Genomic DNA, 13,604 nt, shown 5'->3' on the forward strand with positions numbered 1-13,604 from the left:
GATTCAGTCTCATTTAGGGCCCCTAAGGGGATTCTATTTATTTAAGTTAATTACTCTTTCCTTGCGACAAGCTCGTTTTGAGATCCCATCTTACTAAGACGCATAATAAAGGATAACAACACCTAAGATAAACCCATAAAGGACGTGCACCTGGTGCTCAGCTTTCCTTTGGGTGTGACTGTTCTTTCGTGATGATGCTCCTTGGCACAATAGAGAGAGCAGACGGCATCACCATGTGCTCTGCTGAAAGCATGCGGCTTTCTGTACCCTCCCAAGAGGAACAAAGTTAACCGGAGGATTTATAAGGGCAGGACCTGCCCTGTGAACGGTTGCTGGTTCTAAATCTAGATTCTTTTTTGATCAATTTCTAGATTTATTTTTTGTGTTGTCAGCAGTTGGTAACTTCCTGCATGTTTTTTTCAGGATCTATGAGCGTGTGGTTGAAGCTCCCTCCATGGACATACCTGAGGACACTTCCTTCTGGCTCGGACAGAGAAATGCTGCTCATGGCTTCTTCAAGGTTAAAGCTGCTCAGCCAACATTTTAGTCAGTGAAGTTATAGGAAGAGCATGAAGCAATATCTTCTCTTCCCTCACATACATTTATACTATTTTCTCCTCCTTTGTCTTCTATTTTTTATTGTAGCGGCTAGGTTTAATTGCTTGCATTTCCCAAGGCTTACTGTCTTATTTAAGTGTTTCTCTGCTCTCTGTATGAATTGACATTTATTTCCTCCCATTGTTTGTTTCTTCCTTTAGTCTGCAGCCAAGACCAGTGCAATTATCTCAGCTACCCCCACATCACTGATTTGGGAGAAATCATTAAATAGACTCAGAACTGCACTTATTAAGCCCAGTCTTCACGGTTGTTTCTGAGACAGGGACATATAGCATATTGGCTTTGTTTTTGTTTTTTTTGGACTACCCTATTTTGAGGCCAATATGTCAGTGTACTTGCAGCTGATCTGTTTGATGCTGAGGCCATGTTTGTGTATGTGTGTTACAACTTTAATTGGTGGTTGAAAGAAAACTGGAAGGTCTAAAAAAATCCAGCACTTAAACAATACAAGGCAAAACTACAGTATTGGTACAACTTGGTCACAGATCAATTATTCATTTATCTAATTTTTTCTCTGTCTATTACTCTTATTAGTTTTGAACTTCACGATTATTAGGTTTTATGATTCCAGCTTTTATTTTGAAATATTTTTTATCTTGAGGCAACAAAAAAAAAACAATTGAGACGTATAAATATATTTTACTGTATTGTTTCATTACATTTATTTCAAAGCCCTGCAGGAAGCTTAACTCAATATCACACTGAAAAAAACTAATTGGATTCTCACTTTTTTCCTCTTTATGTTTTATATTGGTGACGCAGGAATTTTGCTAAAAATGTGGAAAATGTATGTGTGTTCTCTACTACTTTGCCATCATAAAGGCAAATATGCTTCACTGAATTCTAATTGTAAGGTTTTATACTCCCCACTTCCTGTAATTAAATGCACTAAATTCCCAGAAGAGTATCACAGGAACTTTACTCCCATATATAAAATCCTTAGATGACTGAAAACTTATTGCCTTTGTATCCCACCAATTTTGCTTTCTTTTTTTGGATCCAATATTACGGTGGCCCTGAAGTGCAAATCACACCAACAAATCACTCAACACAAGAGCATATTAAAAATCACAATAAAAAAAAAAAACAATAATAAAAATGTACAGAAACCAAAACACAATTCCAAAAAAATATAATATAAAAAGAAATGTTTTGGAAAATAAAGTAAGTTCCAAAAATCAAAAGAAAATTTTAGAAAAAAGGAAACACAATAAAAAAAAAACGGAACAGGTTGGTACTATAGGACATCGCTTATTGGATGATGATGTTCGATTTTTTATTTTTTTTTTAAATTGACAAAAATCATTATCTAATCAGCAATGTCCCGCAGTGCCAACCTTTTCTGGTTCCTTCTTTTGTTAATTTTTTTAATCTTTGATTTTGATTTCTGGAAATTATTTTTGTTTTCTGAAATGTTTCAATTTTTATTTTGTTTCTTTTGTTTGTGTTTTAGTTCTGGAATTTTTTTTTAATGTTTTTTTATCATTTTCTATTTTTTAATTGTCGTGATCTTTAATACGTTTTTGCGTTGTGATTCGTTGGCGTGATTTGAACTTCAGGGCCACCGAACAATTTAGATCTGACTGGTTTTCTCATGAACTGGTGTTGTCACAAAACCTTACTAACTCATTCCGCCTCATTGTTCTAGCTTTTGAAGCACATCTTCATTTTATTCTTCCACTGTGGCTTCAGATATATTAAATCAAACGATTCAGCATTAATCACAGCACAAGTGAATTTGATTGCTGCAGATGGATGTGAAAATTTGTACAGTTGCTTCAAATAAATGTAGTGTTATGGTTTCATTATGTGCTGGACAGGCACAGCTTCCATCAGCCTCAATTTCTGCACTTTGCTGTGAAAGCAGCAAGTCATTTCCGCAGGATTTTATATTTACTGCAGGTAAATTGAAGTGGCAAGACAATTTAAAAAACAATTCCTTCTAAGTTGCACCGTTCCCTCTCTGTATGGGTAATAAATGCTCCCAAGGAGGGGTAGGGACTGGGTTGCCTTGGCAACAGAGTAAATGTGTGTATGTTTGAGGGTTTGGACAAAATGCTATCAAGTTGGACTTATGGTTCAAATTGAATCTGTATTTCTTGATTATGCTTTGCAGAGAAAACTATTGAGAAAACTAGAAATTCCAGTAAAAGTCCCCACATCATTGGTTCAGTTAACTTCCTGTGCCGATATGAGATGATTCATTAAGGCAAATATCTTCCAGCTGTACTACCTCACAACCACTCCTGAAATTGAAAAAAAATGGATCAACTCTGTCTCAGGTTACCTGCTACCAGGCTGTGTTCGCCTGCATGACTGCAGCACTTACAACACTTAGGTGTTTTTAACTACACATTTGTTGGCTCTGTCTGGACCCCTTTTCATCTCAAGATTATCTGAAATTACAGAGAATAAACATAACCCCCATCTGGATCTTCATCGACTCGTCACATATAGCCTTCTCCATGTTATGAGTGGTGCCTGTCTGTTTCCTGTGATGTATTATGCTCTTTGATCCGAACATTATGCGTCTGTGTGCAGGGAGTGATGCAGGATGTGGAAGTCCTGGTGATGCCGCAGGGTTACATCTCCCAATGTCCAGATCTCAACAGGAGTAAGTGCTTATCTTATTACATTTGAAAAAAAACAAAAAGTTACCTGCTGGACACTATTTGGTAAGATGTATATATTTCGTAAGTTAAATTCCTTAATTAGCAACAAATTGACCTCACATTCCAAGCAGTAGTGGAGCTAGAACATTTTATATAAGAGGGGGAGTATTTGGTAGGGTGGCAAATAGGAACAGCAGAGAGGACGGCCACTACAAAAGAAATATGCATTTCAAACTGTTTTGTAATTGCTATTATTATTGTTAATATTAAAACACCAGTACAGCTGAGGTCCTATTACTGCTTGAAGAAGCTTGTTATGAATGACTTTTTTGTTGTTTTCTGTAATGATACTAATATAGACACAAAATTGGGGGCTGCCCCAACCCCCCTTTCCTCCTGTAGCTCTGCCCCTGCCTTAAGGCTGGATTTAGTGTTTTTTGTCTTCACCTGGATCTCTTCTTTCCGTTTTGGGATTAAAAAGCCGTAAATTGACAGTCTAGTCCACCAGTACAACAGAAATTAATTTAAGAATATGGGCAGACTGTCCTATAAAAATCTCTTAATCTTTTAAGGATATGTAGGAGAGTGTTTATTTTTTTGTAAATTTTTAGGCTTTGCTACAAATTTTGTCCCATTCTAGCTACAAAAACCATGACTTTGTTTACCGTATTTTCCGGACTATAAGTCGCACCGGAGTATAAGTCGCACCAGCCCAAAAATGCATTATAAAGTAGAAAAAAACACAGATAAGTCGCACTGGACTATAAGTCGCATTTTAACTTTCACAACCTTATATGACACAATCATAGCAGACTGTTTATCTAATAATTTCACAGTAATTTTTTCTCAAACTTATTTATTTATTCCTTTCATGAAGCATCATTGGCTAACTAATACTCTGTTTTCATCCTGTATTTGTAGAAACAGTTTTCACTTTTATTGCATTTCTGAATCTATGAAATCATTGGAAAATAGAATATTATGTTGTTAGCCTTCAAGATCTAACTGTAAAAAAAGTTTGCTGATTCTCTGAGTCACTTAACATACTCTTAACACCTAACATACCTCATACATCAAATTGACCCAGGAACATCATCTCTGTTCCTCACAAATGAACATAACAGGAGGGTTAACAATGTATTTATTTTAGTTTATTTCTAATATAAGTCGCTGCGGAGAATAAGTCGCACCCCTTGCCAAACTATGAAAAAAAGTGCGACTTATAGTCCGGAAAATACGGTAATTAAACAACTTTTCTTTTAATTGGACGCAATCTAAAGCTAATACCAGGTGGGCATTAGCAAGATCATGAACACGCTAAACGTAGGTTCTTGAACACCCATGGTGTTCACACTGGACAAGCAGGAAGGGGCTTCTTCTTCTTTTACTTTTTCCACAGTCCGCTAGCGCATGTCTGCCATCTACAGTAGGAAGAGGTTTGGTGCTAAATGTTGAAGCAGTGCAAATCTCACTAATCTTGCTCCAGGCTTGAATATACTAATTATTTGGTGTCTTATAATGGCCCCACATATGGTGTCCATTTCATTGGAAACGGCCGCTTGAAAGCACATTGCCAAGGGTGGTGTGAACGTAGCCTGAGAAATGTTGGCAACAAGATTCTGCTAAATCGTCCAGAGCATTGTGTCTTAATTCAAGTCCTTAGCTGAAACACTTAGTGTCTTTAAATCCGGGTTAAAAACTTACCTGTTCTCAGCTGCATTTAATTAATATGTATTCAAAAGTTTAGGTCCGCACTGTTTATCTATGCTTGTTTTAAATTCAAATCTTGTTTACTATCTTTTAACTTTATTTTAATAATCACATTTTTACTATTTGTTTTTAATTGTTCTTTTAATTTTTTATGTAAAGCACTTTGAATTGTCTCTGTACAGGAAATGTGCTACATAAATAAACTTGCCTTGCCTTGCCTCATTTAAGTCATTACCCTTTTTTGTGTTTTCTTTTAGCATGTCCAACCTGCAATGACTTCCATGGGCTTGTGCAGAAAATTATGGAACTGCAGGACATCCTTGCAAAAACCTCAAGCAAGGTAATTCTGTAGTAATGAGACCTTCGCTGATGTCACTAATTCAGCCTTTGAAAAAAGAATAAAGCCAGTAATTATGGCTAAAAAAATTAAACTGTCAAGAAGGTATAACATATCTAGAGTGCTTCTGTCATTGCAATGGGCTATAAAAGATGTAGAATATTATATATATGTGGTTATTATTCTCTTTTGATTAAAAATCTGTGTGTAAAAGGGTTTAATGGGGTATAATGTGCATTGATTTCCTTTGGGTACCTGTCCGTCTGTGAATACAGACAAGGAATGACAGGCTGACTTAAATTGCATTTTTTTTCATTTTTATTTAATTTTTTTTCCTCTTTTTTCGCGATGGGCTGTGGTGTGCAGCTGTCCCGGGCAGAGGAGAAGATGAATGGGCTTGATGGCTGCTATTGTGAGCGGACTTGCAGCGTCAAGGGGGTCATCTACAGGGAGGATGAGGGCTGGACAGATGGCTGCAAGAACTGCACATGCACGGTGGGACTTCACACACAAACACAGGGGCTTGATTGAGTGTGTGTTTGAGGTTCAGGCGCAACAAGAAAGCAAGGAGGGGCACTTCAGTGAGGTGCCCATGTGATTTTTCCACGTCTACAGGTGTCTGAGCATGCTTTAAGTTCTTTGCTTTGCTGCTTGTTCAGATGATTATTTCTCCAACTCCATGAGCTGGCTTTGTGATCCTCCTCAGTAGAAAATGTGTGAAGTTGGAAGCCTGTAAGTGTGGGATTCAATGTGTTAGATGTGCAGAGTGCTGGGGCCCCATTATTGGCATTTTGCTATTGTCATTATTTTGGTGCATTAAAGGAGATTTGATTCAGTAATCCAACAAAAGGTAATGTATTATGAATCTGCACTGTGCTCGGGATTAGGCAGAGCAACAACTGTGCTTAGTGATGTTACACAGTCTCAAGGGCTTTATATTTGCACAGCAAATAACTACTAGTACAAAACAAAACAAATAAGAACCTACGTGAGATCTCAGGCTACAGATTTGAACCCCTCCATATCTACTCAGCCGTGCAACCTAAAGCACGTTTAGTGATATCGCTCCACTTTAACCAGCCAATAATCTGCATTCATGCTCCACTGCACAATGCGTAAAAATAATGCGTGCCACATCTCTCTGTGCACTGCACCTAATTGCTTCTGACAGATGATAATTATCATCAGGAGTTTGTTCAGCCCACTCATCCAATGAGATGACTCCAGGAACACCGTTTTGCCATTCCCAAGCTGCAATTAAAGAATTAGATGGGATATGTTCCTTACTTTATGTGTGGAGAATTAGCTGCGACCTTTAAAATTCAAAGGTGATGCATTAAGATGTTATCAATTATGTGGATCAGGTTCAGAGATGTTGCTGTCACAGAGCTTTCATGCGTGGAAACGATGTTAATTGCAGGCTTAGCAGGAGAAAAGGAGATGCCTTTTAAATGGACTAGATATGCTGGTTTCTGCTGAACTCTATTTGTTACAACAGAAGGATGTTTGATTATTAGTGCTGGTATAATCGACAGCAATAAAGTCGAGCATCCGTATTCCTGCGATGGTGTGATGCTTCTTTGTTTTGTGCCAATAAAAATCTGAGGGTACAATGAATTCATGTCAGTACAAAATCTGACTAATCCTTTCTGATTAAATGAAGTGGATAAATGATTAGAAATAGTGTTGCAGTCCACAGCCGAAAGGTGACTCTTGTTAGGTCGGTTCCTGTCTGTCTGAACAAAAGCTGCATGTTGTAACCCTCATAAATGTATTTATGCAGGGCCTCTGAGTCACGCTGCATTAGAAATTTGAATCTTTAAAGACTCACTCCAATGAAAATGGTGTTTTCAACAAATTCTCTACATAGAGGACCCATATATGAAGAAAATTAAGAATAAAATGGCTTTTCTGTGTATTTCTTTATTCAAATCGTGAATCAGGATTTTAAGAAAAAAAATGCAGTTTGAGAAACCTTGTAGTTGTAACGTAGAAAATACGCTAGGCAGGCCCGCTCCGCTCCATTCTGATGTATCCACTTGTAGATAAATAGATTCAGGTATGTCCTCGTCTGAGCTGGCATTTGGGTTAAATCTGTACGGCTGGATAGCTCCAAATTTGGTCGCCCGTTTGGTTGCACCGCTAATGTGTGAGGGGCTGTAAGCTAGCAGGGAAGGTGTAAACAGATGGATCATGGGAAGTGGGGGCATAGGCTCACGCTGTGCTAACAGACAGCCCATAACTCAGAGGCAAATTTCTGATGAAGTCCTGCCGATCGGAGTGGGACTTAAAATAGAAAAGTTTATGTAATAACAGTAAAATATGATTTCATTTTCACAGAATAGATCATATTTCCCAGAACGTGCCTTGTTGTCACGGTTTAATCAGTGTGTTTTTCTGTTCCCACCAGAACGGCACAGTACACTGTGAGGCCATCTCCTGCCCTCCCCCTCAGTGCCCAGCAGGAACGGCCCCTGCCTACATAAAGGGTGCCTGCTGCAAGGAATGCCAGCGTAAGTGAGGCGCTCCTAACTTCAGCACCTTCCCACACTTCTTGGAATCACAGACACTGTTGCATACACACAAACACACACTTAGTAGCACAACAACCTCAGCTGCAGATCTTGAGCACACGCAAACGCCCCCACCAGGGCTGCTCAACAATTGACCAGGGCTCTGCTGTGTTGCTAAGCTACCTCATAACATGTCCCCTGAGAAGACCATCCTTTTGCATATACATGAACCAATCAATTATTCACTAGTTGGTTTGGAAACACAGATGGCCACCAGTCACACACACAGGAGCTCGTAAATCTGTGAGTGCTTCATGTGATGTGGCGTAGTTTGTGTTTCTGGTGACACGTTGAGGCTGGAAGAAAAGGGAAAGAAATGCTTAAGGTCTGATTTTAGTACAGTCTTCATAAATGCCCATTTTTAACTTACAGCACCGATGGGCTCTGGCTGGAGGCATAAATAATTCTGTTTCATCGCATTTCAACACAGAAGTTCTGTTTTTTTTTCAGAAAGACTTTAAGCTAAGCAATGAACTCGTATTAACCTCCTCCCAGCAGCACTCAGCCTTTCAATTTCCCACTTCATATAAATGTAATTCAGAGGGTATTATCATTTCTGAGCTGTGCATTGTTGGGAGAACAACCCAAATGAGTGTATGGAGCAAATATGCTTTATTTCTGCATTCTCGTTTTTAATTGACATCACTGCAGAAATAGTAGGGACCATAATGGTTAAATTAGATGATAAATTGCATTCCTGCATTGTATTTCTTTGCAAAATTAACTTCACTCTTGCTCAAGCTCCCTTGGTTTGAGAACCAATCATCACAAACTTCCACACACCTCTGCTGTTTTCCCCTGCCACCAAAACACCAGATAGGGTTCAATTCTCCATCAGCGCGGAAGCCGTAGCGTTTGGATTTTAATCATCCTTCAGCAGCATAGTTCCCCCTGACCCCAAAGGGTGAAGGATGCAACCCTGAGGCGGAAGCGCCGCTCTATCAGCCGCTGTCTAACACAAATGTAAACTCTACACTGCTGTGTAGCCTTATCTCAATGAGAAAGGCAAACACAGGTAATTAGGCATGCGCTGGCTTTGGAGCGAAGGGAGCCACAAGTTTCTCGACTACAAAGACAGGATTCGCTCTACGAATTACAGCCTTATCACGCAGCACAAAGTCTTACAGCGAGGGAGGAGTCTTTTTTTTTTTCCTTTCTTTTATTGTCTGTCAAGTAAAATGTCAAATAGGATTTTTCAAAAGTCTTTTGCTTTCATGATACACCATTTTGTGATAACGCCTGACCTGCCGTGTCAATCATTCCTGCTCTTTATATCAGGAGGAATCTGTCTGGCCCCAAGCACTCATCAAACGGACTCTTTTTGAACACCCTTCCCCCAACATCTACAATTTTATGAAGCAGCTTGTCTTAAGTGCAGCAGGGATGAGAGCTTTGTCTCCTTCCTTATGACTAATATCTGCCCCCCCTTCTGTTTGTATACCATATTAATTTTGGCATGCATGCTTTAGTTGGGCTCATTTGCTTGAGGGTTTAGAAATATCTCCACATTTTAAAGAATTGCATGCACAAAAGCATCCTTAACTTGAAATATATGGTAATTACAATATAGTTTGAATAATACATAAGAATTTCATTGCACTGATAACTTAACGTCCCTGTTGCATATGACCATAAACTCCTTTAATTAACAATATATTTGCAAAAATAGAAAAAATGTGATTATAATTAGCAAGTATGTGACTGAGGTTATTTTGATAGACTGTCTAGAACAGGGCTCTGCAAACTTAGGCTCTTTTATTCCTTCATTGCATCTCTTTCCCTTTTAAAAAAAAAGCAAACAATTGGAAAAAATATTAAGTTAGTTAATTTAGGTAAATATTCTAATCCATGCAGCACAACAGTGTGGAGTTGTTGCTCAAAGGCAAAACTCTTGAAGTATATATTTGCGTTTACATGCATGGATTGAAAAAAAAAAAGATTCTACATCAATGTTGACATGTTTATTTTTGATAGTAAAAGAAGAATAAAGATATAGGATCACCAAAAACAATTCATCTGCTGCAGCATTTGATGCTCAGGATGTACTTTATTTTGAAAGGCACTTGCATGTGCTGCAGTCAAAAGTGAAGAAGCTAAAGTTATTTGGAGAAAATAATAACACTTTCAGAATTTACTTGATATAAATTTTAAAAGCTACATTTTCTAAATCAATGCCTTAATGGCCACAAAAACATAGATAGTGTTTGTTTTTTTATGAAGTAGGAGATTTTGGCTCTCTCTGGGTTTTTTCAGTAAGAAACTGCCCCAGATGGCTCTTTTAGTGTGAAAGGTTGCAGACCCCAGTCTAGACCACACTGTCCTGTTTAATTATTTTTTGATACAGCTGACGATTCTCATTTTCTGCCTGTGTGTGTAAAAAGGACATTGATAATGTACTTATTAAAGCTTTACAGCTTAGTTAAAATGAAATTCAGTAATATTGTAGAAAGAAACTTAATAATATTATTAGTCACCTTATTGAGTTTTTAAAGAAAATCATTGCAAATATAAAAAAAACTTCCAGAAAACAATAAAAAAGAAATATAGAATAAAACAAATTATAGTTTAAATTAACATACTGTACAGTAAACCAAAAGCAGTTCAAAATGATAATTTACTTTCAGTGGAATTGAACAGCAATTATCTTCTGTATTTGAATTTGATACAGCTGGCTTAGATATATACGTAACTTGAATTATTTTTTCTCCTCAAGCGATATTTTCTGCAGGGAATCTTATCAGAAGCAATGTTCTGCATCATATGCATGGTTCTAGTTTGTAGGCCTGACTATGGAACCTGCAAACCCTTCTTTAATGACCTATTTAGTAGATTCTTTTAAATTTTCTTTATTGCTTCCATGTCTCTTTTCTTAAAGGCTTTCTCCTCTTTTATTAAGGATTAACTTCATGTCTTAGTTTAATACTGGCGTGACCCCTCGCTATATTTAATGACATTGGTAATCTCCTCAGTCACACACTTAATTGTGACATTGATGTCATTTCCATTAAGCTCACAGAGAATATTCCAGTCTGTGACCACATGATGAGGATCAGGTTTGCAGGTGGAAATGAGAATTGGAATGTGATCTGTTTTGTGGGGTGAAAGATTTTCAGATAAAGTGAATACATTCTTCATCTTTCAACAAATGGATAATTTATACTTTTTTCATGAAAACTAGGTAAAAACAAATTTAAAAGAACAAGGAGAGGCTGTGATGACAATTTCCCGATGTTTGTGTGTTTGTGATGGCAACAACCAAGCTGACTGTTTAAAATGCTTGTATGGGCTGCCACCTAAGAGGCGCCATCTTCTAGCGTTAAACACATCAATTCTCTGCTTTCATGTTAAATATTGTCATTGCAATTGTTAGAATCAACTATAGAATCACAGGTTGTTTTTTTTAATATAAACGAAGAAATCTACATTGTTTTTATGAAAACATGTTTCAAGTGTTTCCTAATTTCAAAATATTGATTAAATATCTATATTTTTATGACATATGTGATAAATATGAATGCCAACATCAGAATTTCCTTGATTTATGTGTTTATTTACCATGTGTTTAGTGTACTTATCCGTGTTTGTCTCGTTTTTTTCTTTTGCCAGCTGTTTGTTTGTTTGGTGGAAGAGAATTAGTGGAGGGAGATCAGAGGGCAGTGCGTGATTCCTCTGGCAGATGCCTGCTGTTTGAATGCAGGGTAAGTAATGTCAACACAACAAATGCTCACTTAATCACATCTTATTTATAAAAGCTTTACCAAAGACCTGTGTAACCCAGGTCTTTGGATACCTTGGCACTCTTGATTTTCACTTATTTTTCTTTGAATTTGATAGAGATTGAAGGGCCTGTTAGCAATCAGCAAGTTTGGACACCTTAATTCAGTGTTTGGGTTTCTTTAATGACTTTTTATTACAGTGTTGTGTATGTTTCTTTTTGTGGACGAAAGATCCTAATAAAGGAATACTTTAAAAGAAACCCTCTTCCATATCTTAATTTTTAAAGCAAACCTCTCAAGTTATTAACAAAGCAAATTTCTTCTCAATCCTGTATTAAAAAGTCAAATTTTACTCCAAAAATTAGTCTTGCTGAGTTTCAACAATGATTTTGATGCTACAATATTTACTTACTTATTCATCCAAGGTTGTTTGATGTAATTTGAAATTAAATTAGAGTATACCTGGGCATTTGTTTTATTGAATGGCAGTAGGATGACCTTATTGGTTGTAAGGAGAATCAACCAGTAAAGGACACTGATTATAATTAAAAATATATTAAATGTCCTGAAAAATATCAGAAATCAGGTAAATCCAAACAGACATGTTTAAGACTGAGCCTTTAAAACAGGTCATCTTGATCTAACTTTACTCAGAGATTATCTGCAACCTAGCAACCCACTGAATCAAGTAACAAGAGCTAATCTCACCGGTGCATCTTTTGTATTTCATAGCGGGTCATCTGTCCCTTTAAGATACACAGGAGGAGAATGGGGGTAAAAACACATAATGGACTGTGTGACGAAGTAGCGTCACAGGTTGCAGGACAGCGCCTGAACACCAGCCTCAATGATTTGTTTTGTCTCTTTTCTCCCAGTCCAGTAGCAGTTCATAGTTTTCATCAGACACGTGCACACACCCAGGCAAACAAATCACTCACATTTTACCACAACCTAATAGCCCAATTTTGAGGGTGCACACTTGGTTTTAAATAGAATCTTACTCGCCATCTGGGTTTCTCTTCACAAACAGCCAAACCAGAGATTTGTACTCATCAGCATACGTATCTATAGGAAACAGGAAGTGACATCATATGTCAGAATTGTTTGGGGTTTTTTTGTGCTTTTTTGTTGCTGTTGCTTTTTTTCCCTTTCTGTCTAGTTGGTTTTGTTTTGAACTTTTTTCTGTTTTTCATTTGTTACAATCTTTGGGGGAAAAAAGGGGGAAAAAATCTGTCATTTTGGGGTTATTTTAATGTATCCTCCAGGTTGCAAGACGGAAATTTCCTTTAAAGAAGTGTGTGGTTAATTGGCTTGTGGGAGTGGGTAAGCTATCATAGGGGGTGAACTTTTCCCAGTTGAGGGAGAGCAATCTTGGCAAATGATTCTGGGAGAATCATTTGCATTCTTTCTTTGATTTCTTTTTGGGAACAATAAAGTCCCATTGTTTGATCTTTGGAGTCTGCTGGCTTGGTTATCTTATTTTCAAGTGATTTATCTCTTCACTGATGAGAAGAACCTTGTCACGGACTGTATATGAGAACTGGACCCTGTGAGTATGATGATTACTTCCAGCTCCAACCAAATAAGTCAGTTCAGTTGCCTTTTAATTTAATTTTATTTTTTTGCAATACGGTAGAGGTAAGATCGGGCCTAAAAAATCCAGCCCGACCCGACACAGGCCTGCGGGCATTAAAGCCGAACTTGGCCCGAACCCGACCAATTAACTTAATTTGCAGGCCCGGGCCCGAAGCAAACCCGAAATTTCAATTTATTCCATAGTATTTTTATCAGAAAAAAAAAATGGCAGATTTCTCAAGGTTAAAATATCTGCATATTTTTATGATCATGATAAATGCATTTGCACAACGAAATAACTCTGGAACACAGAATAAGAGGCCAGACAAAGAGAGTGAAAAAGAGATCTTGGTGCACACTCGCTTAATTACGCGGAGAAATACTGCAGCCGCGGCGGTGCATGTTTGCCTTTTCAGTTCCCCTGTCTTAAGTTTATCCTTGACTTCTTGCTGCTCCATATCGG

General features: G+C 37.6%; 1 protein-coding gene across 1 annotated transcript in view; it reads left to right on the plus strand.

Annotated features, from left to right (window-relative positions):
• Positions 1-13,604, plus strand: part of nell2 (neural EGFL like 2) — a 96,278-nt gene that overhangs the window by 19,962 nt on the left and 62,712 nt on the right. Inside the window, exons 5-10 of the mRNA XM_004069509.4 lie at positions 424-520; positions 3,160-3,232; positions 5,198-5,280; positions 5,644-5,772; positions 7,688-7,790; positions 11,457-11,548. Of these exons, the coding sequence (XP_004069557.1) occupies positions 424-520; positions 3,160-3,232; positions 5,198-5,280; positions 5,644-5,772; positions 7,688-7,790; positions 11,457-11,548 (577 nt within the window). The remainder of the gene's footprint in view (positions 1-423; positions 521-3,159; positions 3,233-5,197; positions 5,281-5,643; positions 5,773-7,687; positions 7,791-11,456; positions 11,549-13,604) is intronic.

Source organism: Oryzias latipes, chromosome 6, assembly GCF_002234675.1.
Source record: "Oryzias latipes chromosome 6, ASM223467v1".
Lineage (NCBI taxonomy): Eukaryota > Metazoa > Chordata > Actinopteri > Beloniformes > Adrianichthyidae > Oryzias > Oryzias latipes.